Raw genomic sequence first — 20,081 nt, forward strand, 5'->3', positions numbered from 1 at the left:
AATCAAATAGAGGATGAACATCTCATTTTAAAAAATAAAAAATATAATTAGAATAATTATCGAGTTCCAACAAAATAAATAATTATTATCTTTATAAAAAAATTATATTATTATACATAAATTAAATTATAAAAAAATTGAATTAAAAAATTACACAAAAAATGAGGAATTTCAAATAGTTAATTTGATATTAATATCGATATATTTTTGTCAAATTTTATGATATCTTCAAACATATATTTTATTCAAAAATGAAAACATCATTGATTTCTCAAAATCACATAAAACCATATTATAACATCGACTGAGATAAATAATAAAATGAAATATTAAAATCATGATGTATCTCGCTGCAATGCGCGAGTACGCTTCTAGTATATATATTATATATATAATTAAAATTGTTACAAAAAAAATAAAAAATAAATAAAGTTTAATTAATCATAAAGGCAAATAATAAAACAATTAACAATAAAAAAATAATTATAGTTTAAGCCTTTAACAGACAAATCCTAACCTTAACAATTAATAAAAGCTTAACGACAAGTCATTAAACTAACAAATCTTAATCCTAATAATTAATGATAAACGATTAATGTTAGAAATTCTGGTTTTCAATTGCTTGGATTCCATTGAAAATCGTGTAACGCTTTCAGATTGAAGTATTTCGATGGTATAATCGAAATTTCAATCGGATAAAATCAGTGATTTTTGAACAAAGAATCGATTGTTATGAATGTATGTACCTTCCAAAATCAAATGACTAATCCGAAAAATTGAATTCAAAAAACTGTCAAAAACGGTAGTTTTTGAACCCTAAACCGGGTTTAAAATTTTAAATTTAGATTTTTAAAGCATTTTTCACAAAGCAACATTATCCTTGGACCCCGTCACCGAGGGCCCTGCCCCCAGACCCCCGTCGTTTAGGGGCTTCACCCCTAAATCAAAATAAACCCAAACAAGTCTGCACTCCGCACCTTCCTTACTTGTTCGATATTTATCATGATTATATTGGTCAACAAATTAATCTCATTACACTTAAATGATATTAGTGATACAAATCATCAACAATTAACACTCGTCAATAAACAATAATCAATGAACTAAGTTTTATATTTATGAAAAATAAATCTGACAGTAAAAAGACAAATTTACGGGAGCCACCTTTGGTAGACATAGATTTGTAATGTCAGTGTCATTCCTAAAACATCTTTAACAGATTCTTTAAAATAAAGAAAACTAAATTTTCATTCTTTATTTTGCTCAAATAATTTTTTTATAGTTATCTAAAATAGAGAAAACTACTGAAAGCTCTAAGTTTAGAGAATTTTCTATAATTTGACGTGCGGAGGGAGAAATTAAATTTTAATTGTTCTCGTGAAGAATATTGAATTATTATTATTATTATTATTATTATTATTATTATTATTATTATTATTATTATGTATACAGTCTTTTTCTAAAATGTATAGTGAGATGATATATTTATTTTCAACGATATAATCGATGTTAAAATCTATAAACGACAATCTGTTGGAGTTAACTGTAATATTCTTATAGAGATTTTGACTTTTAGTTCTCTATGACTGAGAGATTATAGAATATGTTAAAGTTAAATGCAATTTCTTTTAAAGATTTTGACTTTTGGTTCATTATTTTAGAAAAAAAAATAGAGAATTTGTAACAGTAATACAATATTGACCGCCTAAGTGACATGTGGACATAAAGTATCGCTGTAATAAACAGTGTTTTATTGAAACAAACTTTTATAAAACCCAAATTTGCATTGATAACAAATAAACAGTGTTTTATTGAAACAAACTTTTATAAAACCCAAATTTGCATTGATAACAAATAAACAGTGTTTTATTGAAACAAACTTTTATCGCATCATATAGACGAGACACTCTTCTTTTTATCGCATCAACCCATGAAATACCAAAGTCATCGCATTAAACATAGAAGATACCAACTTATCACATCTTATTGACGCGGTCACAAAATTTTATCGCATCATAAGGATGTCATAACCTAATCTTGTCGCACCTCAAGGATGCGATAACGCAACTCTTCGTATCATAATGATGCGATAAATACCTTTCTCGCATTACAAGGATGCGATAACATCATCTCATCGCATCATACAAATGCGATAAATCAAACTCATCGCATCATGAAGATGCGATAACAGTTCCACATGATCAAAATCCCATTTTACATATAGAAGATTTTTCCATCCTTATCTCAGTATACGTCTCTCCTGATTATGTCACTCTTATCCCAATATACGTCTCACCTGATTATGTCACCCTTATCCCAAAATAGATCTATCTTGATTATGCCACCCTTATTATAAAATACACCAGAAAACAAGCCAAGGTAAACCCTAAATTTATTTCTCTTCATCTTCATCCATATAAACGATCGTGAAACAACCAAAACAAGAGCAGGTTCTTTGGCATCTTCATCTTCATCTATTTACCTAAAGCGAACCACAATTTCCGCTTCTACATATTGAGCTGCAGGAAGAACACAACAATTTATTGTTTTTGTTTTCTTTTGTACATCTCTTGTGATTTAGGCTTATAACTTAATTTGGTGTTTTTGATTTATGAGTTTTGTATCATAAATGGATTTTACATAATTTTCTCTTATGTGCTCTTGATGGTTGATGCTTTGAGAGTTGGTGTCTTGATGTTATGTGGAGTTAATCGAGTGTTGTTTGGGTCTAGAAAAACAAATGGGGATTAAAGTTGCCGGAATTAACAGTCAACAGTTAAGTGGTGGTTGAAAGAAACTCGTTTTTTAATTAATAATGTATATGAGAAATATGAGTAAAATGACTAAAATGCCCCCCCCCCCCCTTAATTAACTTACTTAACAAAATTGTTTTAACGGAGTTAGGGTTAGGGACCAAAGACGTGTGAAAATGTGAACCACATGAACGTTTTCCATAATTATTTCAAACTAGGGAACGGCCATATATACCAAAGCATAGGAGAACAACTGCCTCAAAACACAGTTTCTCCCACTCTTCAACCGCAAAGTAGAAAACCATGTAATTAAAGCCGCATAGAAACTAAACACCGATATATCTAAACGCCACCACCTTCCAGTATGTCTCCAAATCTCTGTTGGCAAAGAGCACAAGGAAACCAAATGATCTCCTGACTTCAAACCCACATCATATAGAGAACAATTCAATGAACCAACATCAACCCCCCTCCTATCCAAATTATCCCGAGTCGCTATCCTATTCAAACAGTTATCACAATATACAATAATGGATGAATGATTGTGAGAACTGTAAGAAGGAATTTAGACGCTTGATCACTTTAATCTCAAATCAAACATGAATTACGTTTTAGAAGATAATTGATCTGAACTTTCTCATTAGTGTTAATCTAGTAGTTCTCTTAAATTAAAATTGACCCAACAATATAGATCTTTTTTATCCTTCTTACCGTAACTCTTATTTTTACCGGAACACGACCCATATCTAAGATTCTTAATGATTAAACCCCTGTATAGAAGTACTTATTTAAAAAAAAATTAAAATACAATTTTTATTACAAAAATAATTAAATTTGTTAAAAAAAGATATTTAGCCAAGCCGTCATTATTAAGAAGCCGTTGGGTGTGTTTCCACGACGGCGTGTGATACGTGTGTGCTACTCCCCCAGCGGACCCCCTTCAACCAAACCCTATTTGGAATCTAAAGAATTCTTCATTGGCAGGCTTTCCTCTCGATCTTTCATTTTCTCTACTTTTTTATGTTTTTCGATTTGCATTCATCGCCGATTGATCGATCGAACGAACAAAAACCACTGATTGTTTTCGAAACAAGCAAAACCCTTCAATATTTTTACATTTCTTGGGTTTCCAGGTACGCGATCCAACGCGATTGTCTCTTTCAAATACCATTTTCTTTTATGGGGTTCTGAAAATTGAGCAAATGAAGCTGTTTAATTCACTGATCTGGATCTGTTCTTGCGATTTTCTTTTGTTTTTTTAGTTCTGATTTGTGTGGAAAAGCTCAGTGGAAAAAAAACCCTAATGGCTGATGAAAAAGAGGTAAACGAAGTGGTTGAAGAGAAGAATGATAGCAAGAGTAAGAAGAGCAAGAGCAAGAGCAAGAACAAGAAGGGTATTTTCTCTCGAATCTGGAATACAGTCTTTAGGTTAGGCAGTGACGATTTTGAGAAGAGATTGCAGTATATATCTAAAGAAGAAGCTACTCTTCTCTCTAGAATGAAGAGGCGATCCTTGAGATGGAGGAGAACGGCCAGGAATTTAATTATCTTTTCTGTTATTCTTGAGGTAATTTCTGTAGCCATTATCATCGTCCCTAGCCCTATTGGCATCAACTGAAAATCCTTTCAGTCAATCGTACTTGCACACACCTAAATTGTGGGTATGGATGCAACCCACAAGCCTCGGGTTCGAACTCAAGATCTGTATGCGTGCAAGACATCTTGTACAGCTCAAACCATTTGTTTTTCCTGTGAGAATGCGCAATTCTATTCGAGTCAGATTTATTCTAGTTGTTTGGATGTGTTCTCTAACTCAGGATTCAGTGAATGGTATATTGTAAAATCTGGCGTGCTTAATTCTTTCTGAATGCAAACCCACACACACACACACACACTCTCTTATATATGTATATATAGAGGGAGGTTAAGGGAAATCTCCAAAAAAAAATGAAAAACTAAGGAACACCTAGGAACCATTCATTTGGACTGCATACAAGTAATTCAAGTTGTTTATTGGTTTTTATGTATGTGTGCATATTATGCACATGTGCATACCGGACAAATTGCTTATAGATTACTTGCATATACCTGCGCATACCATCCGCATGAACTGTTACTAAGAGTGTTCCTCATTTTTTCATTTTTTCTGGTTTTCCTCTCAACCCTGCCCTATATATATAGTTGTGAAACAATGGCACCAAATCATATTTCAGAAGATACTAGGTATGCCCTTTTGACAAAACAAGAAAAAAATGTATGTATTCTAACTAGGCCATGGTAAAATTCATAGGAATTAATTACTCGGTGAAAACACTGAATGCTCTTTGTTTCTTTCTACATGCCATTCTTGGCTATGTTTTGATTTTGTTTGTCACAGTTGGTTGCAGTGGGTTATGCTATAATGACAACAAGAACAGTGGACATGGACTGGAGAACGAGATCATTGCGAGTCTTACCCATGTTTGTTTTGCCTGGTTTATCATTCGCCTTGCATTATGGACTTTTGAGCTTCATAAAATTTTGTAAGTGTACATACTTGTAAATTGTAATCCCTGTTAACCCCTTTAAAAAGATTTGCATTGTTCATCTTAATGCTTATAACCATTTTCTCCTTTTGATCAGTCAATCGTGATTTATGTCTGTTAGCCTCTTGATTTCTTTTAGTCCTTGCTATTTGTTGATGTGAAATCTATTCTTATTTGTCATTGTTCATCCCATATTTCCATCTTCCATCTGTTCATGGGATAAATATTTTTTCTTTTTTAACTGTTAGCATATGCTGCTGCCAATTGCCATCTGAAGCTTCACTCCTATGATTGGTATCTATTATGCTTTCAACTAGTGAAAGTAGTCTTTTCTTTGATCTGCTATGGTTTATACTCCCCTAAATAAGATACTAAACCGTTGGTCGCTTTTTTTTTTATGCATACTGCTGTTGATACCCATTGAACACCCTAAGTCAACCCACAAGAGAAAGGAAGTGTGTGATTTGCTTAGGCACGCAACATTGACAATGTACATGGTTAATATGTCAATGTGCTGATGGGTGTTGTACTGTTGTCTTTAATGCTCAATTTTGATTGCAGAGTTGGGGGCTGTTTGGTTGGTTTTTCATCAAGTCCTAAATGGATAAAACTATCGGTCTGGATTAATCTGTCTGTATAGTTTGGGAGGGGTTTTTTTATAGATGGAAGGAGCATGTTTTGTTAATTGGAAGGGGCTGGATTGAAAAAAAAAACTGGGCTTTCTGCACAAAGCTTCCCCCTAAAAGCTTACTGAATAAGCCACTTTCAATATGATTAAGCCACTACCAAGCAGTCATGTATAGCTGACCGCATAAGTTGCGAGTCCCATTAAGCTCCTAACAAACAGGCCCTTAGTTGGCTGTAGATGGGTGGTAGGGATGGAATATTAAGTTGTCTTTTTTCTATGGTTCTTGATGTCTTATCATAGCAGAAAATAATGACTTTTGATGTGCTCTCATATAGGTGACCGCAGGGACCAGAAAGCATTGGAGAGGCTTCGTGATGAAAGGCAAGCAAAAATTGACGAGCTTAAAGAGAGGACAAATTACTACATGACTCAGCAACTCATTCAGGTACAGCTTGAAGCTGCTCATAGAAGATTCTTGTACACTCTTAAAAGCTGCACCAAATCTTTCAAAGTTGTCTCTGATTTAGTCAGTCATCCTAGATATGAGAAGTTAGTCTGGTCTGCGTAACTGCAGATTCCCGAACTGGCATTGCAGGTTTTATGACCCTGATCCAGCAAATCTTTCGAATGTGTGCTTATTTTCAACCTGTTTTGCAGAAATACGACCCTGATCCAGCAGCAAAAGCAGCTGCTGCATCAGTCCTTGCATCCAAATTGGGTGCGGATTCAGGCCTGAAAATGTTTCTTGGAGATGAGTCACAACCGAATCCATATGGCACAGGGAAGAGCAGCGATGTTGAGCTTCAACAATCTACTGGTCTCCGGAAACGAAATCAACCAAATGCTAGATCTACTGGAGGCAATGTAGCCCAGCAGCACTCTGATAAAGACATGCCTCAGTATGCAGGAAATGAAGTTTCCGAGAATTCTCTGCATGGTCCGCTTGTTGTTGAGCATCACAACCCTGCAGCTTTAGGTGCTCAAGATGGGGGTTGGATTGCTCGAATTGCCGCGTTGCTTGTGGGAGACGACCCTGCACAATCATATGCACTTATATGCGGCAATTGCCATATGCATAATGGTGAATAGACTTATAGTCACATTTTATATTCACAACTTCGATTTGAGTGTAAGCTCAAGAAATGGGTTTTTTTTTTCTTGTTTACAGGTCTTGCAAGAAAGGAGGAATTCCCATTCACCACTTACTATTGTCCCCATTGCCATGCCCTGAATAAACCGAAGAACTCAGATACACTTTCTTTGGATAATATGTCCACTGGTTCAGGATCTCCAATGACAGCAAATGCAGCAGATGCTAACTCAATGGATCAAAAAGTACCTGGTAGCAGCAGTCCGGTGGAAGAGAGAGAGAAAATAGTGGCGGAGGATCCTGGCGTGGAAGAGAGTGAGAAAAAAGTGGCAATGGAAGAAAGAGAAGTGAGTGAGAAGATAGTGGGCGAGGATCCTGCTATTCATTAGGAAGCTCTAAGTGTGGCTTTGCGGAAGATTTGTGATGGCTTTTCGTGCTTCCTTTGTTGTGTAACAAAAAGGATTTTGATGATGACGATGTATCTATAATGTGTTAAATATACACGCAGGTAACGAGTGTTTGTGACCACATTTCGGTTTCTTGATGTTGATTGTGGTTTATGCTTTAGGAACCAATGTTTGCAGATATGCCATTCAAGATTTTTGAAGGCTCTGATCCTGTTTTACTGAATGTAGTCATTTTATCTTGAAAGAAGGGACAAAAATGTCTTTTTATTTTGCCAGTATTCAATGTTTCCATGACTAGAGTTGAGTATGCAAATATGCAATCATTCATTCACAAGTGAATGGTAGGTTGTCAGTTAGGGGAATATGAGATACAACAGTGGTGGGACTGAAACTGAACTAACACTTGTGATACAACAAAACTGACCCCATCCAGAAACAAAAGAATTCTCTGGTACCACATTTTGGCTGATTGGTGTTGGTATGTATGCAATACGAGAGTGGACTAAACACAAAAATATACCCAGCCAAGGACTTTGGAGTGAATTCAGTAGGGGCAAAATCTAGAATGATATCTTAAACTGCATTCTCATCAGATGGCAAAGTTGGGCTGTTTGAGCATATCTTCATTGCATGAAGTTCCAACATCTTTTTCTCAGGGTTACAAAGGCCTGCAATGCAAGATTCAAAATGTATATTTAGCATGGTCTGAATTCAAAAAACCCAACACACTTGCCATTTTAAAACCAAAATCACTCCTTTTTCCATTTTTTGTTGCTTTTTCACAAGAACCATGGTTTGTTTACAAGGAATAACAAAAAAGTAGGATTGTTTGAGAAGCTATTGAATCAAAGGTTCATATTTTGGGGGCTGGAAGAGATTTGATGACAATAATGATTCAGTTTTAGATGAGAAACAGTAACCTGAACATTTGGGGAGATCCCACACAGCAATGGATGTAGCAGTACATTCTGGTTGACAAAGTTGACGGTTATTCTCATGTTTGACATTCATCGCAAGCATCCATGCACCAATGGTAACATCCTCATTGCTGAACATTCGGAAACTGGAAGGATATGGAAAGAAATTCAATTTTATTCAAATGTCTTGCCTTTGGCACAATGGTATCAACCCAAATCTACAACCCTTCAGGTGTTTCGAGTCTTTTGCAAGACAGTGTGTGTCAACTGATTTGCCATTAATTTCGTTAATAAATAAATAAAAAACTTGCCTGTTATTTCTTAAAGAAACCAAGCTTGCAACAACTTCCGCAGAAAGAGCATATATTGGGCCATAAGCATGGAGAAAATACTCTTTCCCAAGCATATACCCTAGTGGCTCATTCCTGTTTGTATGTAATCAGATATTAGACCTCATAACACCAACAACATTGCAAAAGGAAAAAGGAACAGAAAATGATGATAAAAGGAAATTCCACTCCAGAACAGTAGGGTATACACACACACACACACACACACACACATATATATATATATATATAGAGAGAGAGAGAGAGAGAGAGAGAGAGAGAGAGAAGTTTCTGTTAGACTAACCATTTCAGCTTTGGGTCAGTGAACACAGGGCCTTTCTTCATGCATCCAAGATATGTCTGTGTATGATGGCGTTCTTTAGCCAGAAGCAGTGAGAGGCGATCTAGCATTGAACAAAACGAGAAGATAGATAATACAGTTCCAAAAGAAAAGTCAAGGAACAAGCAATTAAGATAGGAAAAAACAGTTATACTAAATTATGTAATAATAAACTGATGCTTAAAAACACTCTTAAGCACCTGGTCGCAAATATATGTCATCATCAGCTTTAACATAAAAATCGGAATCATAAAGTGCATATGCAGCTTTGAAGAAAGCTATCCTGCAATAGACGCACAAATTAGAATGAACCTCAAATAGTGAGCATAATTAGCTTACTTACAACTACCATAAGCACTAACGTTTTGTATGGGAGCTTACTATACTCCTCTTCAATATCCAAAATCAAGAAGTCATCATATTCCTCCACCTCTCTCCTGAGCTCTGCCATTTTTGATTTATCACGGGTTTTACCAATGACGAACCTGAAGACCAGGCCAGTGGACTCTTCCAAGCTGCATAAGGTTCCATCAAAGCAATAAAATAAATTTTGTAACACAGAAGAAAGATAGATGAGATACATCCCAGTTCCCAGCTAATAATGCAGTCCAATAAATACAAGAAATGAGCCATGAAACACTAATCTTGTAAAATCCTGAAAATATAGATAACAGTTTAAAGTCATTCAATCACTTTACTTGTTGCATGCATATTCTTTCAACATTTTGATGTTCAAGATGATAGTTTAGGAATCACTTTGTGCTCGAAATCCTTTACTAAAAAGAGAACATACCTTCACCCACTACTTGATGTTATGTGATCTCATTAATTGTGCTAGTTATGAGCATTATGAACCTTATGAAAATCTCAAATTGGTCAGCCATTTGATGCAAGGCTACAATCTCCCATGAAACCAACGGGTTGAAGGACCCTCTCAATGCTTCCAATTATGTAAGGCTAACAAGAAGGAAAAAAAAGAACAAAACTTGTTTGGTACTAAAAGAGAAGGATGCACCTCATTGCCCAAGCCAGACTGGTTCTTGTTTGAATTTGTTTTACATACATGGTATGTAAATTGTAAAATAGAATTATATGGTAAAATATGTAAAACCAAGCCCTCTACTTGAAAACAAAGTTAGGGCCTGTTTGTTAGCAGCTTAATGAGTTTAATGGGACTCACAGCTTATTCGGTCAGCTATACATGACTGTTTGGTAGTGGTTTAATGATATAGAAAGTGGCTTATTCAGTAAGCTTCTAGGGGGGGAGCTTAATGCAGAAAGCCAAGTTTTTCCGAAACATGCCCTTCCCAATTAAAAAACATGCTCATTCAATCTATGAAAAAACCCTCCCAAACAAAAGCATTCTCAATCTATAACATCCTTATCTATACAGGACTTAATGGAAAACCAACCAAATTAGTTTGAATCCCGGGCACTTGCTGATGAAATCTTAAGTCAATGGTGCTCATGCTAAGTTTTTCATGGAGTTCACTTTACAAGGATTGTCAAGTGAGGATACGTTTCCGCTCCCAAATGGTAATCATCCATGTAAGGACGTCATCAATAGCTCAAACACTGATATTGCATCTTGTGTTTATATAAGGTAATGTGACCTATTAACCTCGTGTTTGAATTAGGAACTTCCTTATGTTACGTGAGTGGGTGTAGTACATTAGAGCCTGTTTGTTAACGCTTAATGAGCTTAATGGGACACACAGCTTATTCAGTCAGCTTTACATGACTATTTGGTAGTGGCTTAATAATACAGAAAGTGGCTTATTTGGTAAGCTTTTTGGCCTCTTGGGGATCTTTATGTAGAAAACCAAGTTTTTTCCAAACTTGCCCCTCTCAATTTAAAAACACCTCCTTCCATCTATGAAAAACCTCTCCCAAACATAAACCTCCCAATCTATACAAACTAATCCACACAATCATCTTTATCCATACGTTACTTGGGAAAACCAACCAAACAGCCCCTAAGACTCACATGATAAGACATCCCGAACCATAAATATAGCTCATGTTCATAAAGTAATTCAAGAAATCAGATCAAGTATAAATGGTATCAGAAATGCAACACAAACACTTCAAGTTTCTTGTTTGTAAAATTGAACAACCATCACTAACGAGCATAATTAACCTATCATGCATCACTTAATCTCCCACTACATCTAATACAAAATCAAATTATATGCAACAGAAAATCTATAAACCTTACCGTTGAAGACCTTGGTGATCAGAAGGCATCCAAGTCTTTCTCAACGATCGCCGTCTACCAACCGATGCAAAACCCGTCTGAATCCCAACAAAACCCATCACCTTATGCCTCTTATCAGAAACCAAACCGGTAGAACCACCACTTTTATCCCAAGACACAGACACCGAAATAGGTTTATCATGTTTACATTCATACACTCCTGTGAAATCTCGTCTAAAACCAACAATGCCGAAAAACAACAATCCGGATAATCCAATTAGGAAACAGATGGTTAGCACGATTGATCTAGGACCAATGTTAGATGGATATTGGCGAGCGTGGAAGAACCTCCGAGACGAAGGCATCGGCATTGGAAGAAACCCCAGAAATCGTAACTTAATATCTAGGGTTTTCGATGTAGCGATCAAGATTTGTGATTTGAGATCATTAATTCTGTAAGATTTAGGAGTGAAATTGATAGAAGCAAACCAATATCTACGTTAGGTTAAGGAGGATGATGATGAATTGGGTCAGTTGGTTAGGACGGTTTCTGTTTGTTGTAAGGTATCGCCCAACAGATCATAATCGTCATCATTTTATAGTTTTTCCGTTTTCGATCCATTTTTATTAAATTATATATCAGTTTTCTTCAAAAAATAATTCATCCCATAAAAATTTAATTAATCAAAAATACCACGATAAAGGGTTGTACATGATACTACACACAATGAGCAATGTGATATCCAAAATAAAATTATTAATCTAATTAAAGTAAATTAAAATATTAAATTAATTAAAGTAAATTAAATATTCAACCCAAATTACAAATTTACTCTTCTATTTTATTTAAAAAAAATATTAATTATTTTAAATGATTGGTCCACGTTGAATCTTATAGTTATCACAAACTAATTAGTTCTCATTTGATTAGATTCTTTTATATAATAATAATAATATAATATGTCATAAATCATATATTTTTATAATGTAATATAAATGTAAAAGTTTGGATTTATAGAAGTTACGGTTAGAAAAGCAACAAAGATAAAAGGATGAGTTTTAGAGGTGTTTGAGACCGCTTATTTGAAACAACTTATATTTTTTTACAAAATCATTTATCAGTTTATTATAAGTCAGAAGGGTTTAACTTTTTCAAAAACTTCTTGTTACCGGTTTGGCACCGGTATAAGTTGTTTATCCAAACACTAAAAAATGTTTATTACCGATGTCACACCGGAATAAGTCTTTTATAAGCGATCCCAAACACCCTCTTAATTGAAGATCAAACGTAACGAGACACCACTTTTTCAAGCTGTTTACTTGATTTTTGCCATTGTTTTAAAACTCGATGGAAAATTACAATGAGGAAACCCCATTTATTGAGGATGTTTTTGTCCAAAAGCTGTTACAAATTTGTTCAGGCCGACGAAACCTGCTGAACCATTAAGAAGTGGGTAGATTCGAGCGATTCAAAGGTTGTTGATTTTAGAGGTATCGATGGCCAGTGGCGGATGCAGAAAAATATATTGTAGGGGGCACGATATAAAAGAAAATAATAATTAACTTCATTTTCATAAAAAAAATGATAAAAAGTTACCTCTTACAACTGTGCCCTACGACTCTTCATCTTTTGAAATTGAGTAATTACATCATCAATTGAAACTGCGAGAAGTGCTTCTTTTTCTATAGTACATATCATTGCAGCATTCAAAAATTCATCACCGATTTTGTTGCGCAAATCTGACTTCACAATCTTCATAGCAGAAAAACATCTTTCGACTGTTGCAGTAGCAACTGGCAGAACCAAAGCCAACTTCAATAACCGATATACTAGAGGTTGATGTTTTTTTGTTTCCACTAGCAGTCTAGCGAGCTCGACAATACCACTCAAATTGGCAAATCTTTCATCTTAACGCACAATCAAATAGTACATGTTAAGTTGTTTCTCAAGAGCGATCCTTTCCATATGACTAAAATCTTGAGGATACATCTCACTCAACTTCAATAAATCTGATACATTGAAYTGCGAAAATGAATCACATGGACTCAAAGCTGCTATATTTTTAAGCAATTCAGTACTTACCTCACTAAATCGATCCCCAAACTCTTGAATTTGCATGTCCACAACAATGTTGAAAATATCAAACTTGTAATAGTGACAATTGGTTATGTTGGTCCTTTGTCTTCCGTTTTTTGAATAACGGTCTTCCATATCCAAAGCCTTAATACCATTTGCTTCACAAAAAGAATATATTTTCTTCAAAAGTGGATCAAAACCAGTTTCTCTAAATTGTTGCAATAGTTGTTTGGTTATTCTTATCAATGAAACCGCTTCCAAAATATCTTGATCCTTTTTTTGAAGAGCCCGTGACAACAAGTCTGTGACCTCTAAAATATGAAACATCAAATGCAAATAAATCACAAAATCAAATGTCTTCAAATATGCTAAAATACCAGTTGCTTGAGTGCGACTAAAACCATTATCCCCGTCCTCTTCAACATACCGGAGCACTTCAACAACATTCGGAAACAAAGCAATCAAGCTCAAAATGGTTTTGTAATGAGAACCCCACYGTGTATCTCCGGCTCGTATAAGAGAAAGCTCTTGGTATTTCTCTGTTCCAGTATCAATTTCACACTTACCAATTGCTTCTTGCACTCTATCTTTGTAACTTTGTCGAAACATGTCTTTATGCTTGCAAGAAGCATTCACCACATTGATCACCATTCCTAACGTTTTAAAAAAGTTCTCAACTCCGTCATGTTTATTGGCAACCGCCACAACAACTAATTGAAGTTGGTGAGCAAAACAATGGATATAATATGCCAAGCTATTTTCATTCAAGATCAAGGCCTTTAATCCATTGAACTCACCTCGCATATTGCTTGCTCCGTCATAACCTTGCCCCCATACCTGTTTCAAACTCAATCCATGTTCAGCAAATAAACTATCAATGGCGGATTTTAGAATTGAAGAAGATGTCCCCGTCACATGAACAATACCAAAAAATCTCTCTTTAACAATACCACGTGCATCAACATATCGTAAAACCACCGCCATTTGTTCCTTCTTAGAAACGTCACTAGACTCATCAACTAGCAATGAGAACACATTATCACCAACTTCTTTACGAATCCATTTGTCGACTTATTAGTAAGTATACTAACTTGACAATCACTCTTGTACTTGAATGTTCTTCACGAAATACATTTTACAATTGATTATTTCTTTTTCCAGCATCGCCTTATGATCAAGCATCTAAGAGTTGTAGGCCATCCTAGTTGGCAAGAAATAGATGAAACGGGTCATGAACGCTTGGAAATGAGTTGGCAAACAAAAGACAATTTCGAGGATGGAGGTGTATTCTTGATGAGGCATATGGAAACTTGGATGGGAGATGAAATGTCATGGAAGACCGGATTCACTACAGAAGGACCGAATCAAAGAACCCAGCTTACTGATCTAAGGAAGAAATATACGGCGAAGTTATTACTCAGCAACTTCAGCAAAAGAAGGGAGTCAATCGTGAAAGAGGTTGATCAGTTTCATGCAATGGATCCCGAAGCCAAAAAGAAAGCAATAGAGCAAGCAAAAGCAACAAAGACATCTGCCATAGGCGTTAACGTTCAAGCATAGCAATCCATTGGTTTAGCGTTGGTTCACTAGCTATACTTTTTTTTGGGGGTTATATTTGGAGGTTATGACATGGATTTTATATTTTTTTTAGTATTCAGTTATGTATTGTTCATTTTCATTTGAATTAACTGATCTTGTCTTAACAAGTACTCAAATATTTGCTAAGCAACTTAATGCTTAGTCTTTTTTCCTATTACAATCAACCGTATCTTTAGTCTGTGCTTGAAGTACTTGTGTTATATATCTTTATTATGAAACTATTTCATGTTCATTGAATAGTCCACAATTAAATATTACAATGAAACTTTATCATTGCACAATATGATACTACTAATCAAACGCGACACTACCGAATTCAGTAGGAATGACATAAGACATCATACATCATTTCAATTGCACCGTCCCAAACAAACTTCATTTTCATTATAACATTTACATTCCTATCATGAACGAACATTGATTCATACGTTGGCCTAGTAAACCAATTTTCCTTCACACATAAGTTTAAATACAACAACCATAACTATACCGGGTTGTATGCACCTGTTTCATCGATTAAACGCTTTCATCGCTTTTTGTACTCTATACCAACCCTTTTTATACTTGAATAATCACATGGTTCCTATGGTTTGACAATCAAATTCACATGTATAATCGTTATCTTATATCTAAAACATGCTTCTAGATGTAACATTTTAAGCATTATTTTATGAGTACTCTTACGTCTTAACCGCGACAATAGAGAAAGGTACTTCACTTTTACAGTATTTCATTAGATGTTTTCACTATTTTCATTCCAATGAACACATATTGGTAAGATAAATTACATACATCTTACACTTAAATGTTTCTAGTGTAGAAGGTTACTATGTTAGATTTTTTTTTCAAACAAATACCATACAAAATTATTTTCTTCGTGATGGACATGTCTCATTAACACCTTCATCGCATCCCACTCTAAACGTTTTACCATTACATGAACATGCTCATCCCAATAATTTTAGGAGCCAGCAGAATTTCATCGATAACCGTTACTAGCTAAGATAAATCAAAATGAAACAAAAACCAATGTTCCTCACAAACCAAACAATTATAATTCATACACCTAAACCGTTATTTGGTACTATCACCCTTTGATGGACAGTTACGGGAATCATGCCACCCCATTTTATCACAAGTTCTGCACAATCTTTTCGGCTTCTTTGCATTCATGGATATCCTCTCTGACATACCAACAAGACACTTTCTGGTCCCACAACCTTTATTACGTATCCCTGTTGGTGGTAAGACATCAACCGATTCAGGTTCGGAAACACATAATAGCTCTTGAATATCATTTATCTTCTGCTCAGTACCTGTCAATACTGGAATGTCCACCGAAATTTCATCACCCAAACATTCCAATCGTTCCACAAACTCTGTCAACGCTTCCTTATCATTCCGTACACGCCCAATAATAAGATCAAACATTGACGTAGCCTGGTTGATCAAAGCTTGTTTCTCAACATCCATTTCACCATACCTAACACGAGCCGACAACAACTCTACGGGAACTAACTCTCGTCTCCATCGCGGTAAGATGTACTTCTCGGGTATATATTGCACCTCAGAATTTAACATTACCTTAAACGCGTGGCGACATAATATACCATTGCGAACAAAATGGTTGCAACTACAATCAAAAGAATCATCCCCTACATCATGAACCACCTAGCATATCATACATAAAGGAAGATAAATTATAATCATTTAATATGAAATGTTATTCTAATTAATTATTGGTCAAAATTAAATCAAAAAATTGATCATCACCTTGTACGTAGCTTTGATCTCAGAATTCTTGTTCTTATGTGTAATACTGTAAATCATCTTATCCCCTACCTCTACTACATCGACGACCCCACAAAACCATACTGCCTTGTTCATTTCCTTTTGCACCTCAAAAAACATTGTTTTTGTGTACACGTTCGCTGTTTGCGCTTCAATTTTGGACGGTGACAACAATTTAGGTATTGTAGTTCTAGTTGCAACCTCAAGTGAACAATGTTCTTTCCTTTGACTTTCGATTGCATCGTCGAAAGTGTTAAGAAAGTAAACAAGATCATTCCAATACTTCGTATAAACATTAAAAAAATGAATTAATACTCTCAGACCTGGAAGTGGTTTTCATAAGACCAGACATTGGGTAGTCATTGAAGTACGCTAGAATCCAAGATTCTCTTATTGCATACATTTCTTCGAACCACGAGTGACCCCGCAGTCCAAACTCATCCATCAATGCATTCCATTTCTCCTCAAAATATTCGGGACTTAGGTGTACATTCCATACGAGTTTGTTGAACTTGCTTTTAAACGGGGTTCCATGGGCTAAATGATCACGGATCTTCATAATGAAACAAGCACACAATCAAGCAATTGTCAAACCATTTTTTTCATATTGCCCATTATGAAGACTTTTTTGTTACGAAACGCGTAGTAAACAAACTTATGTATGCATATATTAGAATTGTACCCAATGGATGAAATTAGACATACCTTTTCCTTCACTTTTTTTGTTATGTGTCACATACACAATCGATGAGTAGCTTCTGGAAAAACTATAGGGATCGCTTGTTTCATTGCTGCACATTAATCGGTTATTACAAACTGCGGCTGACTACCGTGGGCTTTCATAAACGCCTTCAATACCCAAGTGAAATTAACGATTGATTCATTTCTAATCAATGAAGCACCAACCACAACGGACTTCTTGTGATTGTCAATTGCAACTAATGGTACAAAAATTATTGCATGCCTGTTAAGATGCAGAAAGAAGCATATATATCTTTCATTGGATATAACTAAAACAATTTATAACAAATAATTTAAGACAGCTTACTTATTTGTCCGAAATGTAGCGTCAAACGATATGGTGTCTCCAAAATGTTTGTAATTCATCCTTGCTGTTTCATCTGCCCAAAAAATTGCAATCAACTCCTTCTCATCACACTTATATTCAAAAAAATATTCCGGGCAATGTTCACGCCGTTTGTTCATCTTGTTTATTAGCATTTGTGCATCTTTGTTACCAACGAATAACATTATGTCTCTTCTAAAGTTCATATGATCCCTAGCTGTCCCACCAGATGATACTAAACCTCCGTTAATTGCCAACTGCATCATGCGTGATTGAGTGATACCAACTTTAGAGCTGGATGCATGGTAAACATTTTTATGATCCTTGTAGTCAAGTTGGCGTCTGGAATGGGTGAACAACTTTTCATCCGAACGACAAAGCATATGATTATGAGACTCAATGAAATGATAAACCTCGTACCGGCCACTCTCTTTGACATAGTGTACCTTTAGGCAAGCTTTACAACCAGTACGTTTGAAATTTGTATTACGTCTTCTCTTCTCACCCGATGAAACTTCTAAAGAATCAAATTCCTTTTTGGGTGGAATACCCTCTTTGCTACAAACAAAATAACGTGTTTGCACTTCACCCAACAAGTTCATTTTCTTGCTGGCCAGTCGGATATCAAACCCAGCAACGTCCGCGTATTTCTTATACATATTTTCTACGGCGTCAACCGATGAAAAGAATTCACCAACTTTTGGACAAATATTGGCATCTACTTTAGGAAACCATAACTTCGTGCCCTCAGGTGATTCCCCCATTTCTTGTGATAATGCATCTAACAAGTAGAAATAGAAATTACAATATAGTTTCACTTACGAATATTAACACGATTACTATGTTTCATTACGTCCTATTAGTTATCCGCAACATGCTCAAGTTTTTTAACTTATTTTATGAAACTATTCAATAAAATATTTTCATTACAATATTTTCATTATGATATGGATACTAGGGATATTGTATGTGTTAATGAAACACCTTCATTAACAATATGGATACTATATGGCATTCGTATTAATGAAACTGTTTCATGAAAAAATATTGTCCATTAATGTGATCAAACCATAACCCTATTCTCAAATCCTACTAACTGCTTTATACAAATTCTCCAACTATGAAACGCATACAAGGACCCAAATACAGACGAACATTATACAAACATTCATGTTATGGAAGGTACATCGACTTAGAAATTAAAATACAGAACACATACCATAGCACCCATCTTCATCCGCAACAGCGTTACTGTATCTGTCATGAGTTTCATGACAAATAATACCTTCTCCCTGATCACTCATTGTCGTTGACTAATGTATTTCTCTATGGCTCAAACGATATGAATATATATAATGTCTATGAGTTTAAATAAATTTAATTCATAGTATTTTTTATTCAAGGCAACCATATCAGGTATTATATTATTAATGAAATTGATTCACTTTGTGAAGTAATATACTATTTTAATGTTAACATTTTTTAAAATAATATCCATCAATAAGTTATATCATAAATCAAAACACAACATATTCACTAATGTATAATGAATAATTTCATTAAAAATTAAAATAAATGATCATATTTCGTTTTTCTTAATTTACTTGTAGTCGGATTCATTACATTTTAGTCAATGAAATTGCGTCATCGTTTAATGCGCTTATTAAATTTTATGATTATGCAATATCGAGTTTCATTATCCTCATTTGATATTGAAACTCATTCATTTTTTGCAATGATGAATCGATTTTGTCTATGCACCGGTTTCATTTACCATTTCATCTACTTAATCATTCACCTCCAACATCATTGTTCATGTCTTAAAGCGGTTCATGACTAACTGTTCAATTACATTATGAACCCGTTTCATTCTCATTAACACGTTATATCCATTGAACGGATCCCCTACGTAATCCTACAACGTGGTTGGCCATGAAACGAGATCAAGAATCATTAACCAATTGCAAATGAACTCGTTTCATAGTCAAGTCTCCGAATAAACGGATCCTCATCACACACAATGCAACATGGATCACCATGAAACTTGAACATGAATATGTTTCATCATCATGAAACGAGTATACGAACATGTTTCATCATGACTAAAAGAAGCAAATAAACCATATTAATCAAATGAAATGGACGGTTGAGATTGAGTTGTATTGGTTGCACAAATGTCAAGAGTTATATAATAACCAACCTCTATATAGGGTATATTTCAAATGCAACCATGTCCATTTGTACAACCAATGCAACTCAATTAATTAAGATATTTATAGAAATGATGAGAGTTTATTTATTATGATTTGAATATTTATGGAAGATGATATGGTTCATTAATTATGATCAATACTTTATATTA

At 34.9% G+C, this 20,081-nt stretch overlaps 4 protein-coding genes across 5 annotated transcripts; 1 reads left to right on the forward strand and 3 right to left on the reverse strand.

Moving 5' to 3' along the window:
- Positions 1 to 3,651: 3,651 nt before the first annotated feature.
- On the forward strand, positions 3,652 to 7,647 carry LOC112505811 (uncharacterized protein At2g24330-like). 2 transcript variants are annotated; one of them, XM_025109817.1, is made up of 6 exons: positions 3,652 to 3,886; positions 4,016 to 4,320; positions 5,131 to 5,275; positions 6,242 to 6,351; positions 6,564 to 6,987; positions 7,075 to 7,647. In XM_025109817.1, the coding sequence occupies exons 2-6, from the start codon at positions 4,057 to 4,059 to the stop codon at positions 7,383 to 7,385; spliced, it is 1,254 nt and encodes a 417-aa protein (XP_024965585.1). In that variant the 5' UTR covers positions 3,652 to 3,886; positions 4,016 to 4,056; the 3' UTR covers positions 7,386 to 7,647. The 2 variants fall into 2 exon arrangements, with proteins under 2 accessions (XP_024965585.1, XP_024965586.1); XM_025109818.1 differs by lacking the exon at positions 3,652 to 3,886 and having other exon boundaries at positions 3,929 to 4,320.
- A 137-nt stretch (positions 7,648 to 7,784) lies between these two features.
- On the reverse strand, positions 7,785 to 11,718 carry LOC112505812 (probable beta-1,3-galactosyltransferase 14). The gene is made up of 7 exons (XM_025109820.1): positions 11,208 to 11,718; positions 9,352 to 9,504; positions 9,190 to 9,272; positions 8,954 to 9,053; positions 8,632 to 8,745; positions 8,324 to 8,466; positions 7,785 to 8,071 (listed from the first exon to the last, which is right to left on the reverse strand). Exons 1-7 carry the CDS (start codon positions 11,555 to 11,557, stop codon positions 7,977 to 7,979), a joined length of 1,038 nt encoding a protein of 345 aa, XP_024965588.1. The 5' UTR covers positions 11,558 to 11,718; the 3' UTR covers positions 7,785 to 7,976.
- A 1,377-nt stretch (positions 11,719 to 13,095) lies between these two features.
- LOC112506349 (zinc finger MYM-type protein 1-like) lies at positions 13,096 to 14,247 on the reverse strand. Its single transcript, XM_025110357.1, has one exon. It carries the CDS (start codon positions 14,245 to 14,247, stop codon positions 13,096 to 13,098), a length of 1,152 nt encoding a protein of 383 aa, XP_024966125.1.
- Positions 14,248 to 15,936: 1,689 nt separating this feature from the next.
- On the reverse strand, positions 15,937 to 19,023 carry LOC112506351 (protein FAR1-RELATED SEQUENCE 5-like). Its single transcript, XM_025110358.1, has 6 exons — positions 18,939 to 19,023; positions 17,702 to 18,500; positions 17,467 to 17,617; positions 16,977 to 17,206; positions 16,636 to 16,882; positions 15,937 to 16,533 (listed from the first exon to the last, which is right to left on the reverse strand). Exons 1-6 carry the CDS (start codon positions 19,021 to 19,023, stop codon positions 15,937 to 15,939), a joined length of 2,109 nt encoding a protein of 702 aa, XP_024966126.1.
- Positions 19,024 to 20,081: the final 1,058 nt, after the last annotated feature.

This window comes from Cynara cardunculus (assembly GCF_001531365.2).
Source record: "Cynara cardunculus var. scolymus isolate 2C chromosome LG 2, CcrdV1, whole genome shotgun sequence".
Classification (NCBI taxonomy): Eukaryota; Viridiplantae; Streptophyta; class Magnoliopsida; order Asterales; family Asteraceae; genus Cynara; species Cynara cardunculus.